The sequence below is a fragment of the Peromyscus eremicus genome, chromosome 4, assembly GCF_949786415.1.
Source record: "Peromyscus eremicus chromosome 4, PerEre_H2_v1, whole genome shotgun sequence".
NCBI lineage: Eukaryota > Metazoa > Chordata > Mammalia > Rodentia > Cricetidae > Peromyscus > Peromyscus eremicus.
In genome coordinates, this window is record NC_081419.1 from 94,728,157 (window position 1) to 94,750,879 (window position 22,723).

Genomic DNA, 22,723 nt, shown 5'->3' on the forward strand with positions numbered 1-22,723 from the left:
CAAGACACGCGCGCATGCACATGCACACATGCACACACACACACACACACACACACACACACACACACACACACACACACAGAAAGAGAAACAGAGACAGAGAAATAAATACATAAAAAAGAACAAAATGAAAACTGAAAAATAAAATTAATGGCTTACATATAAAACAGTATTATGTATCAAGCCCAGGGCTCACATATGCTAGGCACATACTCTACCACTGAGCTACATCCCTAGGTCCAGGTCCAGGTTACAAATATATAAACAAACATACACACACACACACACACACACACAAATCATTGTCAAATAGAGATTAGAAATTGCTAAATTAACTATAGGAATGTCTCTGGTGTCATAATATCTAATTTCCACTGTTTAAAGATATAAAAGATTTGAACATATGGCACCCCTGTTTTTTTTATTATGTTTTTAGTGTATATTTGTGTGTGTGTATTATATATATGTGTACACATATATGTAATTACGTAATGTGTACATATATATTATATAAATGTTTAGGTATGTGAGCATATGTGTATGTGTGTGTGTGTGCAGGCCAGAAATCAATGTCAGGGGTCTTCATTACGGGATCTTGCTTTCCACCCCATTTCTAAGATATGGTGGCTCACTGAATCTGGAGCTCATTAATGCAGTCCAACTTGCTGGCAACCCTGCTCTTTAGAGATCCTCCTGTCCTAGTCTCCTTGGTTCTGGGTTGAATTCATGTCCCCGTGCCTGCACAGTAGGCACTTTACCAATCTGAGCCACTTATCTGGTCCTACTGAAATTTTCACTGACATTGAATATATTCATTAAACATAGTGATGGGTTCCATAAGGACCATTTCTTTCAGCTGTATTATGTACTTTACCAATCCTTTTTTTTTTTTTTTTTTTTTTTTTTTTTTTTGGTTTTTCGAGACAGGGTTTCCTGTGTAGCTTTGCGCCTTTCCTGGAACTCGCTTTGGAGACCAGGCTGGCCTCGAACTCACAGAGATCCGCCTGCCTCTGCCTCCCGAGTGCTGGAATTAAAGGCGTGCGCCACCACCGCCCGGCTTGTATTATGTACTTTGACCATATCCATCTCCCATACTGTCCATTTCCCTTCCACTAGTCTCCTTCTTCATCCCCTTCCACTCTGCCTTCAAGACCTATATATTTTCCACTAGTTTTCAACAATGTAACACCTATACAAAGACCTATGGCATCTGCAAGAGAACCTTTTACCTGATTTTTTTGTTTGTTTGGTTTGGTTTTTCAAGACAGGGTTTCTCTGTATAGTTTTGGAGCCTGTCCTAGAACTCACTCTATAGACCAGGATGGCCTTGAACTCACAGAGATAGATCCGCCTGGCTCTGCCTCCCAAGTGCTGGGATTAAAGGCATGTGCCACCACCGCCCGGCCTAAGAGAACCTTTTAGATAGTCTCTAAATCACACATATTTCACAAAGAATTTGTCCAGTGACTTGTTTCTAATAACTTATTTTCACATTTGCAAATTTTATAATTTAATTTTCATATGCATATATATATATATATATATATATATATATATATATATATATATTACCAAAGGGGTATCCCCCAGGATCACAGTCCCAGAAGCAACCTTGGAATAAGTTCATTTCACATTGTATGAATTAGGAATCTGAAATTCAAAGATTATATAGCATGCTCTTAACTACTGAAAGCAAGGCCGAGACTTCATCCTGTAACTCCTAATCCAGATATTTTCTATTTATTTATATTTCTCCCATTATAAGCCAGAAATGAGGCTTGAAAGACGGCGCATTGGTTAAGAGCATTTGCTGCTCTTCTGGAGGAGCCAAGTTTTAGCCTAGCAGCCACATGGCAGCTCACAACCATCTTTCTCACGCTGCTATTTACACAAAGTAATTTGCAAGAATGACATGATAAAAACATTTAACTTACACCCAGGATACATTTAAATTTCATGTACATATGTAAACGATAGCACTAAATTAATAGATTAATAACCTAGGCTCATAGGAATTCACAGAGACTGAACTGACAACCAGGGAGCCTACATGGAACTGACCTAGGCCCTCTACATATATGTGACAGTTGTATAGGTTGGTCTTCTTGTGAGACTCCTAACAATGGGAGCAGGGGTTGTCTCTGACTCTTTTGCTGGCTTTTGGGACCCTCCTCCTCATATTGGGTTGCCTTGCCCAGCCTTAATAAAAGGGGAGCTACTTAGTCTTACTGCAACTTGATATACCATGTTTTGTTGATATCCATGGGAGGCCTGCCCTTTTCTGAATAGAAATGGAGGAGAGGCTGGGGGAGGGGGATGGGAGGAAAGAAGAGAGGGGAAACTGCAGTCAGGATGTAAAATAAATAAGTAAATTTAAAAAAAAAAAATCTAGGCCGGGCGGTGGTGGCGCACGCCTTGAATCCCAGCACTCGGGAGGCAGAGGCAGGCGGATCTCTGTGAGTTCGAGGCCAGCCTGGGCTACCAAGTGAGTTCCAGGAAAGGCGCAAAGCTACACAGAGAAACCCTGTCTCGAAAAACCAAAAAAAAAAAAAAAAAAAAAAAAAAAAATCTACATTTCTAGTCAGGATTCTTTTTTTTTTTTTTTAAAGATTTTATTTTTTTTTATTATGTATACAGCATATATGACAGCAGGCTAGAAGAGGGCACCAAATCTCATTACAGATGGTTGTGAGCCACCATGTAGTTGCCACCATGTAGTTGCTGGGAATTGAACTCAGGACCTCTGGAAGAGCAGTCAGTGCTCTTAACCGCTGAGCCATCTCTCCAGCCCAGTCAGGATACTTGTAACTTGACCTTCAAAGTCCAACAATTAAAAGTCAAGTATAAAAATTAAGAGGTTACTAGGGATATAGTTTAGTGGTAGAGTACTTGCCTAACATGTAAAGGGCCCTGGGTTTGATCTCCAATACTGAGAAAAAAATATGCAAGGTTCATTTTTTTAAAAAAAACTTTATAAATCTATCCATCATACTGGTCACATTAAACTCTGATATTTTACGTAGCATTTGGAACAGAAGACAATTATCAATTTTATTTTATTAACATTCTTTAGAAAGTAAATCATGTTCCATTTCAAAATATTTTGTTTTAATCTTACCCACAATATAGATGAGGACCTGAAGCATTTCTTCTATTAATGTATTATACTGCTTAATCAAATCCTATAGAATTAAAAAAAAATAGTTACATAAGAATAACCACAACACTTCATCAAATCTGCATTTCTTGATGGACTCATGGCCCAGCCAGCCAAGAGTTTTCTTTAGAGCACAGTTGGTACCAAAGCTTCCACTTGACACATAAAGTACTCAAAAACATCTGTTAAAACTCTCTATTTCTTCATTACCATTATCTCCCATCATTATTTGTCCTAAATCAACAAATTCTAACCTTTTCCTTTTTCTACTATTAGCTTCCTTCTTACCAGGACAGTGAGAAAGTTGGTTTAAAGCAGATGTCCTAGGTATGGTAAGACTACCCTTCCCTAAAACATAATCAAGTTCACAGATAAAATCAGTTATTGTCACCAAGTGTAAAGTAACAAAAAATTAATTTCCTTTCTATAGCTTATTCTTTGGGCCTCTGTAAATGACTTCTAAGTTAGAAGAATAAAGTAATGGAATTTAATAAATTTAAGACAGTCAGTGTTGCCAGGAGGTGATGGTATACACTTTAATCCCAGCACTCAGGAGGCAGAGACAGGCAGATCTCCAAGTTCAAGGCCAGCCTGGTCTACAGAGTGAATTTCAGGATAACCAGAGCTACACAAAGAAACCTTGTCTCGGAAAACAAAACAAAAAACAAAAAAAACAGGGTTACTTTATAAGCTAGTACTTCAAATATTAAAACAATACAGAGGTGACATTAAAATCAGTGTCACATAAAAATTCCATGCTATCAGAAATGTGCATGCACCAATCTGTTAATACTTATTAGACATGTATTTAATACTTGTATTACAGATGTTTGCAATATCAAAACTAGGAAAACTTCAGTAACGAGACAAAAATATAATGCTTTCTGCATGCAATGGTACTGGCTCTAAAGTCTTTAAAATGATATGTAAAAATGATATAGGTCTGGAATTTATTTAGTTACAAGAAAAAAATCCTACCACAATATTTTGTTAAACACAGGCTACGAATTATAAGATGACACATGCAGAATAAAGCTTCTGCTTTAAAAACAAACAAACTACTTGACACTTTATTTCCGAAGGCAGTACATAAATGACATTTCTTTTCTTTGTTGATCTATATGGAGTCTAAGTTTTCTAGAGTGAAAAGAAAGTATGCATGTTTGTGTATTTGTGCATTCTATGTGCACACACGATGTTTGGAGGTACAGTTGTTCCAGAGTATGGGATGTACCATGGCTCCTAGACATCTAGGACATCCCAACCAGGATACCAAAATCCAAGGATGCTCAAGTCACTTATAAAATGATGTAGTATCCATGTATGAACTATACACATCATGCCATATATTTTAAAAGTACTTCTAGATTACTTATAATACCTTATACAAATGTAAATGTCATCTAAATAGTGGTTGTATAGCACTGTTTGAGGAAAAAGTTTATATATTAGTACCGATACAATTTAAAAAAATATCTGATCCCTATTATGATGTATCTGTAGATGCAAAATCCAGATATGGAAAGCTAATTGTATACACAAAAAATATGCTTTTAAAATATAAATAAAATAGAGACACTGATATTTTCTTTGGAATTAATTCACGTGCCAATCCATTGCTTACCTGGTCTTTTGTGGATATGGTCTTGTTAAAAGCATCAGCAAGTTCATACCTCTGAAGTACCAGTAACAAGAACTTGTTGGGATCCATTATAGACGCTCCAATCTATGAAAGAAATTGAGTGTCACATTTCTGTGTAGTAAATGGAGGAACACTTGTCTCTAATAGTCAAGTCAGAAAATTACAAAATAATTTTGCAGATGATAATAGATTGCTTATTCTATTTATATGCTACCATGTTCAGTTAATGGTGAGACAAACTCAAGTTAAAAACAGTATTCCCTCTTATTTTAAGAAATATAAAAAGGAAAATCTAATGGAGAGTAACTTAAACAGGTACCTGAAGCATGATGATATCTTTGTCATACATTTCTTCCCTGCATTTAACATCCTGGTAATAAAAAACCTATAAAAGAAATGGTAGACAGACACTAAAGGAATTTATTTGAAACAAAAAACGTTTTTTTCCATGTATTGCATCTGTTTACATGTGGATGGGCGTGTGTGTGCGCGTGTGTGTGTGTGTGTGTGTGTGTGTGTGTGTGTGTGTGTGTGTAGACCAGACATTAACATCAGCTATTTTCCACAGTTGTTCTCCACTTTGTACAATGAGGTAAGATCTCTCAGAATCAGACCCAGAGCTCCCTGGTCTGGCTAGTCCAGCTAGCCAACTTGCTGTGAGGATTTCCTGACTCAGCCTCGTACAGTTAGGATTACAGGGGCTGTCACTGCCACCTGACTTATGAGGATGCTAGAACCCCAAGCTCTGGTCTTCATTCTGGTGCAACAAGAGATTCACCCACAGAGATATCTTTCAGCCTCAGATGAAATTCTTAAAATAGGATCTCAGTTAGATGGCTCAACATGTAAAGATGTTGCCAAGCCAACACCTTGAGTTCAACCCCTAAGACACAGACGGTAGAAGGAGAAAACCAATTCCTTTAAGCTGTCTTCCCACAAAAGTTTTTTCCCCTGCCTCTCTCAAGACAGACTTTCTCTGTGACAGCTCTGGCTGTCATAGAACTCACTCTCTAGACCAGGCTGGCCTTGAATTCAGAGATCTGCCTGACTCTGCCTCCTCCTGAGTGCTGGGATTAAAGGCACGAGCCACCATACCCAGCAGATGTTTCTAATATATGAATCCCTAAGTTCAGCAGTCACATTCGTAATATCATCAGACAGGAGGCTGAGATAGGATTGTCATATGTTTGAGGTCAGCCTGGACTGCAAAGACCCTGTCTCAAAACAAGAATAACAACACTAAAAGGAACAGGAGATGTGGTGGTAGAATGTCTGCCTACCATGTACAAGGCAGTGGATTTAATCTGTATCACCAAAAAAAAAAAAAAAAAAAAGGAGAAGAAAATCAAAACACCACTTTTCTTTCTTTTAAGTGATATCTTTAAAAGTCTATTCCTGGCCATGTGGCTCAGGCAGGCAAAAGACACCGGCCGGGTAGCCTGCGTCTCACAGTCCACGCTTCCTGAAGGGCGAGTGGGTGGGTGCCACTATGATGAGCAAATATATGGTGGAGAAATGGGAGAGAAAGAGGCAGAATGGTTTGCACTCTATGGTAAGAGGCAGATCTGAAGGGGCAAGGGCAGTGAGGCTGATGTTGGCAGCCTGCTTGCCACCCGGAACCAGGGTGACATCTCGGCCTGGGATACTGCCATGGTGCTGCCGTGGTGCTGCCATAGCTGGAGTCTATGCTGATGTCTATGATCCATGCTGCTGCCAAGGCCGTGGGATGCCCAGGGTCTAGGCCACCACCTGTGGTCATTTTGGTGTCCAAGAGCCATGCTGCTACTAGGGAACATGATGATATCTGGGTCTCAGCTGCTGTGGGGAGTGAGGAGCTATGTCTGGGTTGGTGGCCCTGCAGCAGCCAGGCTCTGTGTTGATGTCCATGGCTCCTGTTACCACTGAGGGTTGTGAGGATGCCCAGGGTCTGGACAGCCACCTGAGACCATGCTGGTGTCCGAGAGCCTTGCTGCTACATGGGCCATAGTGACGTCAGACCACAGACCCAGGCCTGAGCTGCTACCAAGGGACCATGCCTGGGTCTGTGGTCTTGCTGCAGCTGGGATCTGTGATAATGTCCATGGCCCATGTTGCCACAGGGGTCATAGGAACCATGCACGTTGAAATATGAGAGCTGTGCTGAGCCAGCCATGTGCCTCACTGGCCCAGAGATAACTGGCCCTGTCCTTCACTGGTCATTGCAGCAGGAGAGCTGCCCTCCAACTCTTACTCAGGAGAGATGGCCCTACTCCTCACCATGGGTGTGGGAGAGCTGGCCCCTATGGCTCTGTCCCTAGTCTGAGGGGGGAGATCCCAGTGGTCCAAAAAGACCTACATCCTAGGCCTTGGGGTTGGCTCACCCTAACACCTACCCTATCTATGACCTGCTAGAGTACATGAAGGGACTGGTCCTGTGGAACAATAACTGGAGGATCCCCATGACTCGGGGCAACAGCAGGATAGAGAGGCATTTTGGTGAGAGTCCACTGATGACGGTGTGTCAGAGGTCTTGAACCAGCCCAGTGACTCATTGCAATGAACATTTTGCAGGTGGAGCTGATGGGACAAAAGGGTATACTGTGTGACACACCACAGCACCCAATGCCACTAGGATGAATGAAGAGGTCTTAGAGATGGAGGCGCAAGGTGGGTTTTTGTGTTGTTGTTTTGGGTTTTTTGAGACAGGGTTTCTCTGTGTAGTTTTGGTGCCTGTCCTGGATCTCGCTCTGTAGATCAGGCTGGCCTCGAACTCACAGAGATTCGCCTGACTCTGCCTCCCGAATGCTGAGATTAAAGGCGTGCGCCACCACCGCTGCCATCACCCAGCCACCACCCAGCCTCTAGGTGGGTTTTTGTTTATTTTGTTTTTAATTGATTTTGGGGGGGGGAGGTTCTTTTGGGGAGATGATGCAGGGGTGAGGAGAGCATATGAAGATGAGTAGGATTGGGGTGCATGATGTAAAATTCCCAAAGAATCAATAAAGAATTATGTTATTTTTTTAAAACTGTTCCCTGATCTTTTGGAAAAAGCACTTCTCCATATTTCCTTAAAATAGAAGGAAAAATAATTAATGTAGCCATTGCTGTTGTCTTTAAATGGTGCTGGGGACTGAACTCAGAGCTAGACAAGGATCTTAGCACTGAATTGCACTCTCAGGCTACTGGCTAGCCTTTGAGTAGGGCAGATGGTGAGTGCTTACCTCTAATGTTCAATGACACCACAGAAAGAACAGCAGAAAAGACAAATGGGGAGCTGGAGAAATGGCTCAGGGATTAAAAGCACTGCTGCCCTTCCAGATCTGGGTTTGATCTCTAACATCCACATGGAGGCTCACAACCATCTCTACCTCTAGTCCCAGGGCATATGATGCTCTCTTCTGACCTCCAATGGGTGCTACTTGAACATACAAGCACCCATACACACACATACAAATAAAATGAAAATAGGGCAGATGGTGGGAAGACTCAAGGTCTCAAACCTGAGATAAACCTTAGGAAAAGGATAAGTTACTGGGAGACTCCTGTGCTGCTATTGGTTTTCACCTATCTATTCAAGCATCCTAGCTTCTTTTTTTGTTTGTTTTGGTTTTTTTTTTTTTTGTTTCTTGGTTTGTTTTTTTTTTCAAGACAGGGTTTCTCTGTGTAGCTTTGGAGCCTGTCCTGGGTCTCACTTTGTAGACCAGGCTGGACTCAAACTCACAGAGATCCACCTGGCTCTGCCTCCCAAGTGCTGGGATTAAAGGCGTGCGCCACCACCACCTGGCTGCATCCTAGCTTCTTAAAATTCAGATGGGATAACTAGGAAATAGGAAAAAGGAGAAACACTCATAGAATCACCGGAATTTCCATATCTAAGAGACTATACAAGAGAATAAAAGCAAATATTTGGCCAACTCTATGGACATGGGGTAAATCACTTTTTAAAAAATGAGCTCATTCACAGATGTGTATAACAGACAGTGTGTGCCATACCTGGCTAATGAGAGACAGCCCATTTCTTCGCCACATCTCAGCAACAACCTGGGCAACCAGCACCAGACAGCGCAAAGGGTACTCCACTAGGACCTCTACTTGAAAGCCCTCCTGAAACACAGTGAGGTCAGTTTTATCATTTCACACACTACACATTCCTCGACTTAGGCAAGAAGTCTGTAAAATGGAAGAGCTTGCCCTCAATGCCTTTCAAGTCTTTGTTATTCAGATTTCAACATGGTACATTCAGTTGTGAAGTGACTAACTGTGACTATGCAGAGGGTTAACATATGATTTTCTTTCCCACCCACCAATGGAGATGACCAGAAATAGGACATAACTCAATACTTAAGAGTCACTTACAAAAGGCACAAATTCATGCAGTCTCGAAACAGCACCTAGTCTGCTTAAACGTACATGAAGACCTAAATCATTTTTAAAAGAAGAAAAAAGAAAACAGGAAAGCAGTTAAACCCTATTAGTATAGTTTTAGTTAACTCATCAAGATTGGAAAGTTGGGTTATTTAAACGTATTTTCACTAGAATTGAGGATGTATCTCAGTCACAGAATACATGGCTAGCATGCAGGAAGCCTTAAATTCAATCTCCACCTCTCACCCCCCAACACATACACACATTCTTACTAAGTTTATAAATGATACTCCAAAATGAAAACATTTAACTTCTAATTTTGAAATACAGTATTACCAAACACTTACTATCTTACATTGCAAAACACCTTACATTGTATATACATCATATAAAACTAAAAGTCTGCCTCTCCAGATGTTTATTCTTCTCTTAAAGAAATATCACGAGGGCCAGCAAGATGGCTCAGTGAGTAAAGGTGCTTGCTGTCAAGCCAAGTGAGCTGAGTTCAATGCCCAGAGCTTATGTGGTGGCAGGAGAAGACCAACTTCCACAAGCTGTCTTCTAATCACCATATACTCCCCACGGCACACTGCCCCCTCCATAACAGAAATCCACAAATGGAATTTAAGAGATAAAAAAGAAATATCAAAAAAAATGGAAACCTAATCTGAATTTTAGCATAGAGTGATATAAAATCAACATTTTTAAGTATTTAAAATTTGGGCCGGGCGTTGGTGGTGCACGCCTTTAATCCCAGCACTCGGGAGGCAGAGGCAGGTGGATCTCTGTGAGTTCGAGGCCAGCCTGGACTACCAAGTGAGTTCCAGGAAAGGCGCAAAGCTACACAGAGAAACCCTGTCTTGAAAAACCAAAAAAAAAAAAAAAAAAAATTTGGGTGGTTGATAGAAAAGTACCAAGTCGGTTCTTAGCTAAGTATAAAGCATAAGTAGGCTTCCTTGGATAAATACCACGGTGACAGCCCCTAACTCCTGTACTAATGGGACTATACGGAACAAAGAAAAAAGAGAAACACTACTACTCAGAGTAGCTAGAAAATTGATCAGAAATTCATAAAAAGCAAAAACACTCACCAGCAAGAGTTCTAGAGAGTGGTAGATGTATGCTTACAAGGTCCTCAGACACTTTGTAGGACTTGGTTTCCAAAATATGACCACACAATTGTACTACTGTCTTGGCACTAGACATGAAATTTGTGCTGCACCTCATCACAGCTTTGTGACATTCTTTATAAGCCACTAGCAAGAGATCTTCCTAAGGGAAAAGAAAAATACAAATATAACGACAAGCTAGCTACTTTGTCACCCACTACTTCACTAAATATTTATTAAATGTAAGTACAAAATTGTTCCAGGGCTACCTCCATAGTATATAAAACCAGAGGAAATATAAAATATAAACATTTATAATCAGAGTAAAAATTGTAGGTACCACTTAAATGATATAAATTAATTATGCTAAAATGGAGAAGAAAAAAAGCATAATTAAGAAGACACACTTTTGAAAGCAGCTTTTCAGTGGGCCCTAAAAGCAAACAGAATTTGTCTAGAGAGCTCAGTGGTAGAGCTTTGACATAGTATGTGTGAGGCCTCAGTAATGCTGAAGGAAGAGAAAAATACCAATACCCACTGCAAGTGGGGGAGGGGGGCGCGCAGGGGTAGGGCAGGGAATGGCGGTGTCATCTAAGGGTATAGAAAAGTAACTGGCAGAGCACAAGTTTCTTTCTTCCTTCCTTTTTGGTTTTTTGTTTTGTTTTGTTTGTTTTTGTTTTTTTGTTTTGTTTTGTTTTCTAGACAGGACTTCTATGTCTAACAGCCCTGGATGTCCTGGAACTTGCTTCGTAGACTAGGCTGTCCTCAACTCACAGAGATCCACCTGCCTCTGCCTCCTGAGTGGTGGGATTAAAGGCCTGAGCTACCACACCCAGCAGATATTTCTAATACACAAATCCCTAGGTTTGATCCCTCATACACACACACACACACACACACACACATACACACACACACACACACACACACACACACACACACACACGAATTTAAGCATGAGGAAAAATGAGAAGGAGGTATTCTAAGAAGAAACCTAAAAAAAGAAAAGAAAAAGAACAATGAGGGAATCAAAGGTTTTGAGGATGGAGTCACTGAACATTGAAGTGGAAATACTGCAGAATGTAAATATATTGACAGTGTCTGGAAAGTAATGGAGTCCATCTGTTTTTTCAGAGTTCATGTGGGTCACCAAAGGTAAAGGAAGGAAAGGAAAGTGAGGAAACACCAACACACCAGAAAGACGACACACACACATTTGGGACACAGAAGACTCAAATCTAAGTGACTCTGGTAGGAAAGAGAAGCACAGTCATTCAGGTTAATTAATACAGTGCTTTCCACTCTGATTTGATTTGAAAAAGGAACTCCAGAGCCAAATAAATTTTGGGAACACTCCCCTTAGGTATCAGCATACTGATTAATAAACACACAGAATATGCGGGCACTGAGATTTCGTGTATGGAAAAACAACAATAGAACAAGGGGAGTCAAGATGAGACAAAATAACATGGAAATTGAAGCAAGTGGGAACCAATCAATTTAAGATATTCTGAGTTTGAAATATAAAAAATCTGTTAATTTAAGTAGAAACATCTGGCACACAAAATAAAGTGAGACTACAGTTTAGGCAACTTATCCCTTTAATTAATTAAATTAAGCAGAAATTAAGAAAGATCTTTATAAAGGGAATGTTGAGGAATCTCTTTTAGCAAGAATGAGGAATTGGAAAAAAGGTAACCACTAGTTGAATCTGATAACTGATAATGAAATTTTTAGTATTGTGTAGGCTTGTGAAAACCAGAGGGAAAGAATGATTCAAGACGACCTAGGAATTTAATCCAGGCCAACACTACAGGGGAAAAAAAAAAACAAGGAATATGGGACTAAGAAAAGACTTTTAACTCTTCTTACTAAATGAATTTTTTTTTTGAATTTTTGATTTTCTCTGCGTAGTTTTGGTGCCTTTCCTGGATCTCACTCTGTAGACCAGGCTGGCCTCGAATTCAGAGATCCACCTGGCTCTACCTCCCAGTGCTGAGATTAAAGGCATGTGCCACCACCGCCAGCTATTTATTTATTTTCTAAAAATACTTCTAATCAATCGATAGGAAGAGAATCAAACTCTAAAGAAGTAGTGGGATCTAATCTGTAAAAATAGTTATGTAGATTTATACTTATTATAGATAGAAAGATAATAGATAGGTAGGTAGGTAGATAGACAGACAGACAGACAGACGTTAGGAGGAGATATGACAGTGAACACAACCCCTGGACAAAATCTCCTAACTGCATGCTGTTCCCTAAGGATGTGGAACCAAAGGATACAGGCTGTTAGTTGTTGGCCAAGATCCCTGCCCTGCTCTAAGAGCTACCACACTAAATTAGAGCCTGTTGTATTTGAGTGACTGTCACACTGAACCTGTGACTTCTGCTGGTCACAGAGGGAAGAAGAAACATAAAGACAGAATGTAGTCTAAGGAGGAGACAAAATTGAGTAAAGGAGCTTCGACTGTTCTGAAGGGCAGAGGAGTCTATGTGCCCACAGGCACAGGAGTAAGAAGTGGAAAAACAAAGGAGACAAATTCCAGGAAGAGCAGCGTAAGTGGAACCAAGAGCCTTGAGAAAGGCATTGGTGTTAGATAAAAGAAGCAAAGGGTAGAGACTGAGTGAAGACATAGAGAGGCCTGGTCAGATCATGGGCACTATACAGAAAAACTGGAGGAAATGGTGGAGCTGACACCCAGAAAATGTCAAATTTCTCAGTGAAGACGACTCCGTGGGTAAAGTTTGGACCTCAAGTACCAAAATAAAAGCTGGGTGGTGGTGGCTTTAATCCCAGCACCCTGGATCTCCAAGGCAGGTGGATCTCTGTTAAGTTCAAGACCAGCCTGGTCTACAGAGCAAGTTCCAGGACAGCCAGAGCTGTTACACAGAGAAACCCTGCTTGGGGGGCGGGAGAGGGGGGGCTGAATCCAGTGGCTACCTATAACCACAATTCAGGGGAGCAGAGACAAGAGGTCCCAGAGGGCTTGCTGGCCAGCCAGTCTAGCTGAAATGGTAAGGCCCAGGTTCAGAGACAAACACTGTCTCAATAAGACAAGACACCCAACATCAACCTCTAGTCTCTACACATGTACAAATGGGCACACACAAAAGAATAAATAAAGTCATATTCTCTTGTGGGGGGGAAATCTACGGTTTTTTGTGTGTGTATGTGCATGTATGTGTAGGATTTATGTGTGTGTATGTGTGTGTGTGAGTGTGTGTGTGTGTGTAAGTAAAATGTGTATGTGCATGTGCCTATAGAGACAAAGGTAATCTTGGGTGTTATCCCTCAGGAACATCTGCCTTTGTTTTCTGAGATAGTGTTTTTTTTTTCCACTGGAACCCAGGGCTCACCTATTAGTTAGGGTGGCCGGCCAGAGAGCCCCAGGGAACCTCATGTCTCCACGCCCTCTCCCAGTGCTGAAATTACAAGCATACACCACAATGGCTGTTTTTTTATGTGGATGCTAGAGCTCAATAGAACGCAGGTCTTTTTTTGCATGGCAAGCATTTTACTAAGCTACTTCTTCCCTAGTTTAGGATTGGGTCTTTACAGAGAGAGGGCTATGGTTTAAAACTGTTGCTTAAGCAAAACATTTGTTTCATACTTTGAAATTAATTTTTAAGTGCTTAATATATGTAAGAAAATTCTTCACTTAATATTCATTCCTCTCTATTCTTGAAATATTTTAAAATCTTCATGGTGTGATTTATCATACTATTAAAAATAACTTAGCCGGGCGGTGGTGGCGCACGCCTTTAATCCCAGCACTCGGGAGGCAGAGCCAGGCGGCTCTCTGTGAGTTCGAGGCCAGCCTGGACTACCAAGTGAGTCCCAGGAAAGGCGCAAAGCTACACAGAGAAACCCTGTCTCGAAAAACCAAAAAAAAAAAAAAAAAATAACTTAAATAAATTTGAAAATACATACGGGAAAATTTGGGATGGATAGGTTTCAAAAGGGTCTTGATATATAGTTCTGGGTAGTCTGACATTATGTAACCCTGGCTAGCCTTGAATTCAGAGCAATCCTCTTGCCTTAGCCTTCCAAGTGCTAGGATTACAGGTATGTACCACCACACCTAAAACATAGATTTTTTTTTAAAGATTTATTTTTACTTTAATTATGTGCGTATTTGTATGTGTCTGTGTATGGTGTCTGCACACATGTACAGTTGCCCAAGAAGGCCAGAGGTGTCAAATTCCCCTGAAAATGTAGCAATAGGTGGTTGTAAGCTGCCTGATGTGTGTGCTGGGAACCAAATTTGGGTCCTATGCAAGAGCACTATGCACTCTTAGCCCCTGAACCATCTTTCCAGTAGTCCCAACATACATTTTTAAAAAACTACTTTATTATTTTATGTGTATGGCTGTTTCACCTGCATGTATATCATGTATCTGTGGATCATGTATGTACACTATCTGTGAAGGCCAGAAGAGGGTGTCAGACCCCTTGGAACACATGGTTGTGAGCCTCCATGTGAAAGTTGAGAATTGAACCCAGGTCCTCTGGGAAGTTATCAAGTCTTAACAGTTTATCCATTTCTCTAGCCCACAAGACACATACTTTTAAACCTTGCAATTCTCCTAAGCAAACTACCCTGGGATACATTTTCTAATCAATATAAAAGAATGAATTTTCTTCCTATATTTAATAATATAATTTTAAGTATCTAAGACTGTCATATTATAAACTTCTATATCAAAAAAGCTATATCAAAACTATGCTACTAATAACTACTAGAGCACTGACAAAGGCACTAATCTTGCTACCAAATCTTTCACTTACATCACAAGCACACCACTCTTGCAACATGAGCAAAATATTCTTGAGCTGCATCTGTATAGCAATGGCAGCCTCCCAGTCAGGGTCTACTTCAATGTGTTGTCCAACTTGTCTCCTGATTTCTTCCATGCCCTGCAAGGAAAGAGTAGTCAACCCATGGCCTTTCTTGTTGTTGTTCCTCTATGGCAACATATAAATATACCAGGATTTATACTCATAAATGCACAGTCTTTTAACATGGCTGTTAAACTACAGAATATATGAGTTAGAACACTAACTTTCAGAAGTACAAAGTTCATGGGTATCTGACTGCAAATACCAGCAGTTAGAAGGTCCCATTTCCTCATGTGTAAAACAAGAATCATAACAGCAAAATAAACCTATAAGGTGAAGATAATTTATGTAGTCTTACCATATCTTTATCATGTGGTAAGCATTCAATGAGCATTAATAGTAGCAGCAGTAACTAATTATACACACATTTATGAAAGCAAGGACAAGTTAGTGTTTATATCTTATTTCTACTACAGCAGAGAAATTTTCTTCTATGAAAACAGCAATTAACTTCTTTTAAAAAATGAGGAAAGGGGCTGGAAAGACCGCTCCATGGTTAAGAGAACAGACTGCTCCTCTAGAGAATCCAGGTCTGATTCCCAGCACCCTCATGGTAGCTCACAACTGAAATTCCAGTCAATTCCAGGGGATTCAATGCTCTCTTCTGGCACACATGGACACCAGGCATGCACGTGGAGCACAGATATATATTCAATCAAGATACCCATATAAATAAAAAATAAAAATAAACCTCAAAAAATAAATAAATAAAATGAGGGAAAAAAGAAGATGGAATTTTTTAAAGCTAATTTTATTTTATTGGTACACCAAAAAATTACCATACCTGCATACAGGTAAGAATCTTCAGAAAGGACCGGAACCCTTCAAGGAACTGCACTCTTAACCTTTCTGTCCATATTAGAGGCTTGCTTATCAGGATATATCTGTCATTTCAGTAGAAAAAGAAATAGTTCACTTCTTTATTCTGAGATGATTTTAAGGTTATCGGGGTTATAGACAATGTTGACTCATCAAAATTGTGAATTTTAATTTCCTACAGTAATTAGAACAATTGGACAGAACTAGAGTTATTTATTTTGCTTTACTTACATAAAACTGGCAAAATAACGGTATCATCTACAAGAGACAGACATCAAAGCTAAGCCTGGCTTTCTAAATTCTGTTTCAGAATGATTAAGTGAACAACATAGCTTGTCACAGGACAGGCCTGTCACAAAAACCCACAGATAAATACAGTACAAGACTTTCTCAGACTTTTCATAACCATCACCCAAAAGGCCAAGTCAAATCCTTTCAGGCACAGATGATTTCAAACAGACTTCCTACCTCCAAGTTTTCAGAACTCAGAACCTGAAAGGATGTGAACCCCTGTGTCACCACACCTTGCACATTAGGATGTACAAATTTAGAGAGATGAGCAGGCCTACAGTTATGTTAGCCTACACCAAATCTGTATTTCTTTTGGCTGAAAAGACAATAATTGGTTTCAATGGGAACAAAATTTATCATGAATAAGTCCTCAGGATATGATAAACTATTAAAAATTATTTTGCAGCCGGGCGGTGGTGGCTCACGCTTTTAATCCCAGCACTCGGGAGACTGAAGCAGGTGGATCTCTGTGAGTTCGAAGCCAGCCTGGTCTACAGAGCAAGTTCCAGGACATGCTCCAAAGCTACAAAGAGAAACCCTGTCTTGAAAACAAAACAAATTATTTTGCACTCAATGAATCAAAATGCATTTGTGTGTGTGTGTGTGTGTGTGTGTCTGAGGGACTGGGAACATAAACATGAATAAGATGTACTCTATCTTTGAAATTCAAAGAATACTGGGAAAACAGACACAATGAACACTATAATCCAATGTTAGGCACACACACACACACACACACACACACACACAAGATTTACAAAAGGAAGTAATATAGACCATATAAAAGACCATACAGTGAATATAGAAAAAAATATGAATTATAAAAAAGTGGGGATTGGTTTAATTTCTGCTATTTTTTTAGATAACCATCAATGTGGTAACTATATATTAAAAATTCAAAATATAATTATGAGCCAGGCCTGGTAGTATATAACTTTAATACCAGCATTTGGCAGCCAGAGGCAGGAGGATCTCTACAAGTTCAAGGCCAGCCTGGTCTACAAAGCGAACTCCAGAACAGCCAGAACTAACAGAGAGACCTTGTCAGTAATAATAATAAATTAAATTCTAGTGTTAATTAAACTATATTAATTATAATTAACACTAATAAGTTTAATGTTGTAGTAGTAGTAGTAGTAGTAGTAGTAGTAGTAGCCTGCAAGATGGCCGTGCAGGTACAGATGCTTGCCACTAAGCCAGATGACCTGAGTTCAATGCTGAAGACAAACACAGTAGAAGGACGAGACTCCCACAAGTTGTCCCCTGACCCCCATACATGCTGAGTCATGCACACTCACACACATACACAAAATAAGCCAATAAAGGTAATAAAAATACAAGCAGCAGGACCTTATCAAATAAGAAAAGGAAGTATGCTAGCTGTTATTTCTTAAAGACAAAAAAAAAAATTAAAGATATAAAAAAGTGACATCAAGGTTTGGTTGTTTTATGAGCACTGTAACTTAAAACAGCACCAACTTTTTAGAAATAGGCTCTTGCACTCTAATCAGGTGTACTGAGTAAGAATCTTCATTTCAATAACTCCGTGGCTAACTTGAGAAGTACTGAGATAGGGCAGAAGAGAATTGCCATTCCGGCTTGTCATGGTTCATGCCTGAGCTCTGACCTAACACATAAAGATGCAAGGGGTGGAAAGGAATAGAAAAGGAAAGAAAGGGGCTGTAGTAAAGCAGGTAGCAAAGTAACAGGAGAAAGGAATGGAGGGGGTGATTGGAGGGTCTGCTATATTTTTCAGAAATGGGACACAAAAATCGGTTAAAATAATAAGAATAAGAAATTTCCTTAATAGAATCAAAGTTCAAATGAATCTCTTTTCTACTTTTCACTAACTTAGAAATTAAGACACCAAATACCCCCATCAAATACCTTCCACAGACTGAGTTACAAAATCAAATTGAGATTTGTTATTTGGAGCAAAGGAGATATTAATCCTCCTCTTTGACTTTACCAGATAGACTTCAGTTGGGGTACTATGTTCATTTCTTTCTTTCTTTCTTTTTTTTGTTTTGTTTTGTTTTTTTGAGACAGGGTTTCTCTGTGTAGTTTTGATGCCTTCCTGAACTCACTCTGTAGACCAGGCTGGCCTCGAACTCACAGAAATCTGCCTGGCTCTGCCTCTCGAGTGCTGGGATTAAAGGTGTGTGCCACCACCGCCGGCTTGTGTTCATTTCTTGTCACACAAATGATACTCAACAGGAACAAGTTCAGCAGAGGGAAACATTAATTTAGAAGAGACTTGGCAGATATGATTGCTGTCTTTAAGAATTAAATTTTTATTTCTCTAAGTGGACAATGGAGCTAGAACCAAACAAGGCAAGCCACAAAAGGGACAAAAGTTCAAGATACTTTCTAATGCTGGGAAAGGCTACTCAAAGTTGGAACTCACTGCTTGGAGAGAACTAAAGTTTCTGTAGGGATTGTGAACAGAGTACCCACTCGCACCAAGGGGTTTATTTTATATTTAGGTACAGTCAGGTAAGTAGAGTGCATGGCTAGACTGCAGAGAACTACACATTCTAAAGAACTTATGGATACTTAAGCATTTGTAGTAAATACTGACTTAAAAGCAGCTTTCAGGGAAAATTAAATTAACATATATAGAGAGAATAAGGCATAACTGCAGAGTTTATATATTAAGAAACAGAACACAGGACTTAATGACTATTCCCTACAAAAGGACATTTCTGAATAGTGCTTTGGTAAGGTTTCAGAACAGCATTCACTGTCACTGTCTATACACTTTATGAGAATACATGATGTAATAACAGAAATTTGAGCAGTACATATAAACAGTCAGGTCCAAATCTCAGTTCCACGCTTAGGAGCTATGTGACCTAGGCAAATAATTATAACCTACAAGGCAAGATTATACCACTTGCTTTGTAAAAATGTTACAAATGGCCGGGCGGTGGTGGTGCACGCCTTTAATCCCAGCACTCGGGAGGCAGAGCCAGGCGGATCTCTGTGAGTTCGAGGCCAGCCTGGGCTACCAAGTGAGTTCCAGGAGAGGCGCAAAGCTACACAGAGAAACCCTGTCTCGAAAAACCAAAAAAAAAAAAAAAAAAAAGTGAAGTCCACCTATTGGGCAGGTTACTTAAATTATGTTAGTTTTCTCTAAAAGAACTCAGTGATGACATTCCATCCTGTAAAGTAGAACATGGCTCATCAATGAATTAATAAGGACGCTTCAAGTAGAGCCACTAGGAAAGTTGTATTTTGAGTAATGTGAATCATGCACAATTTAGCTAAGGAATAAATCTGAGAGGTAATGGCTACATGCTGATCACTACTAGATTTATCCATGGTGGTAGTTTGAAAGGAAATGGCCCCCACAGTGAGTGGCACTATTGGGAAGTGTGGCCTTGTTGGAGGAAGTGGGTCACTGTGGGGGTGAGCTTTGAGGTCTACTATGCTCAAGATACACCTAGTGTTTCAGTTTACTTCCTGTTGCCTGCCCATCAAGATGTAGAACTCTCAGCTCCTTCTCTAGCACCATGTCTGGCTGCATGCTACCAAGATGTTAATGGACTAAAAAATTCTGAAACTGTAAGCCAGCCCCAATTAAATGTTTTCCTTTAAAAGAGTTGCTGTGGTCATGGTGTCTCTTTACACCAATAGAAACATTAAGACATCAACCATCAATAATTATACTAGAAGTGTGATGATGTAACAATTTACTAAACTCTAAAGAAAAAATGTATATGCCACAATGACATTTTGAAATAAAAGAATTTGAGAAAGTCTTGAAGAATTTTTCTTCATTAAATAAGAAGCCACTGTAGTTTCCAGAAATCTGTCATTTATTTTTTTTCAGGGGTGGGGATCAAACCCAGGGCTTTGGGTATTCTAGGTAAATGCTCAACTGCTGAGCTAAATTCCTAACCCTACTTTTTAAACAGACTAAATTATTTTTAAGTTGGACTAGAAGCTCAATTGTTTGCCTTCCTTACCTAGAAGTAGGTAAAACTTTTTCCCAATCTCATATGACTTGGAACTTTAAAAAAATTGTTTATTTGGGGTGTGTGTGTTTGTGTGTGTGTGTGTGGTTATATGTACATGGGTGCAGATACCTATGGAGACCATAGGCTTCAGATTCCCTGGAGCTGGAGTTAGAGGCAGTTACGAGCTGCAAGATGTGGGTACTGGGAACCAAACTCAGGTTTTCTAAAAGAGAAGCAAATGCCCTTAACTGACAAGTCATCTCTCCAGCCACACCTTAGAATTTTTTTTTTAAAACAGTAAACTAAGTACATATTTTATTCTAATATATACAAAAAGAATTTTTTCAAGTCCATGATTTATTAAATAGTTGATCTATCAGAATTCTTATAACATTCACCATTTCTAAAGTAAATGGAAATTTATTTTAATAATCTGAACTGCTCTATCATGTAATTCTAACTTTAGCTTAAGACTTTTTAAAAATATTTTTCAATGCTGGGCAGTGGTGGCACACGCCTTTAATCCTAGCACTTGGGAGGCAGAGGCAGGAGGATCTCTGTGAATTCGAGGCCAGCCTGATCTACAGAGTGAATTCCAGGACAGGCTCCAAAGCTACATGGAGAAACTCTGTTTCAAACCACCCCCCCAAAACCAAATATGTGTGTGTGTGTGTGTGTGTGTGTGTGTGTGTATATCTATATATATCTATATATATATAGATATAGATATATTTCAATTATATGTATGTGGAGTGCATGTGTATACAAGTATCTGTAAGTGCCTGCAAAGACCAGAAGAAATAGTAAGATCCCCTAGAGCTGGAGTTGAAGTTAGAGGTGGTTTTGAGTCACCTGATGAGGGTCCTCATCCTCTGCTAGAGTACTATATGCCCTTAAACACTGAATGCTTTCTCTAGACCCCAATTTCAGTATAAAAATAAATTTTTAGTCCTCTTCAGGGAGAAAAATTTAATTAAGGAAACTCTAATAAGTATCAATAGGCTGGTATATGTGCAAAAAGGAAGTAAAAAGAAAAGTAAGCAGATTATTGGAAACAGAGTATGTGAGGGGAACAGAACCATGAAGTGTATGAGTGAAAGGTGTGTGAAAAGTGTGGAAATTACAGTGGAGAGTCATTTGATGGCCCAAGTACATGTGACAAGCTGTCCTCAGCACCCTCTTCATTCAGTAGGTTTTAAACTCAGTAAGTCTTTCCTAAAGACACTTACAGAAGTCTTGTGTTACTAGTGGGGGGACTGTTTCCAGAACCCCACTTCCAAAATATATAAAATGATAAAATATTTGCAAATAACCTACATACATATATCACAGACAATTTAATACCTATACAAAGCAAATGTTTTATAAACACTTATTATACTGCAGTATTCTAAATAAAAACAAGAAAAAAATCTGTACATGTTCAGTACAGAATCAATCATCTTTTTTTACTTTCAAGTTGTTGGGGGATCCACAGATGTGGAGGCCAACTGCATTAGCATGAGGCAGTCAAATTTCTTTGTGTTTGCCATCAGGAGAAAGAGAATCCTAGATAACCAAGAGGAACAAATGTTTACTTATATGACAGAGCAAGTAAGCACATTGTGTTTAATAGATGCCCTCACCTTTGAACTCCAACCACTTACTTTAGATCACATATTACTGCATATACTCTTCCCAGTTTGTCCTGGCTATAGCCCTGGAAGTTGAATTTATTGTTCCTGTCCAAGTACTCAGGTAAAACTTCTAGCAGAGTTTCAGTAATGACAGAAATAACATTCTGTTCTTCAATAAGATGTCGGGCCTGCAGAATATTTCAAGAATATTGTCTTAGCATTAAATTGCCATAGTAATGGACTTAATTTATTCATTCAATTAGTTGACCAGTATTTCATTTTGTTTTTGAAACAGCATCTCACTATTCACCCAGACTGGATTCAAACTTAAAATTTCCTGCGTCAGTTAAAGAATGCATGCCCATAAGTAAATTTACTTGTTTGTTTCTTTGTTTTGGAGATAGAGTCTCTCTATTTTAGTACTGAATATCCTAAAATTTGCTATATAGACCAGGCTGGACTTGAACTCACAGAGATCCTCCTGCTTCTGCCTTCCTCCCAATGGCTGGGATTAAAGGTGTGTGTCACCATGCAAGGCCAGAAATAAATAATTTTTAACAAATGCTTATTTTTCTTTCTATTTATTTATTTAGACAGGGTCTCATTATGCAGCCTTGGCTGGCCTGGAGCTCACTATGTAGATCAGGCTGACCTTGAACCCATATTGATCTGCCTGCTTCTGCATCCTGAGTGCTGGTACTAAAGACATGTGCTATCATGCTCAATTTAATACATGTTTATTGAACATTAAAACCAATCCCTAGCTTTTAAAGAATAGCAGCTACTTCAGAAGTTTATTTCTAGGGCTTGGATTTTGTTTTTATTTTCAGTCTTGGAGATCAAACCCTGAGCCTTCTATGTCCTAGGCAAGTGTTATACC

The 22,723-nt window shown here is 39.5% G+C and overlaps 1 protein-coding gene across 1 annotated transcript in view; it reads right to left on the reverse strand.

Moving 5' to 3' along the window:
• Ubr1 (ubiquitin protein ligase E3 component n-recognin 1) overlaps nucleotides 1-22,723 on the reverse strand; it is a 130,173-nt gene that overhangs the window by 65,633 nt on the left and 41,817 nt on the right. The window contains exons 12-20 of the mRNA XM_059261226.1: nucleotides 21,874-22,031; nucleotides 15,940-16,039; nucleotides 15,045-15,173; nucleotides 10,235-10,415; nucleotides 9,135-9,196; nucleotides 8,772-8,882; nucleotides 5,119-5,184; nucleotides 4,782-4,883; nucleotides 3,119-3,182 (exon numbers count right to left, since the gene is read on the reverse strand). Coding sequence (XP_059117209.1) covers nucleotides 3,119-3,182; nucleotides 4,782-4,883; nucleotides 5,119-5,184; nucleotides 8,772-8,882; nucleotides 9,135-9,196; nucleotides 10,235-10,415; nucleotides 15,045-15,173; nucleotides 15,940-16,039; nucleotides 21,874-22,031 — 973 coding nt within the window. The remainder of the gene's footprint in view (nucleotides 1-3,118; nucleotides 3,183-4,781; nucleotides 4,884-5,118; nucleotides 5,185-8,771; nucleotides 8,883-9,134; nucleotides 9,197-10,234; nucleotides 10,416-15,044; nucleotides 15,174-15,939; nucleotides 16,040-21,873; nucleotides 22,032-22,723) is intronic.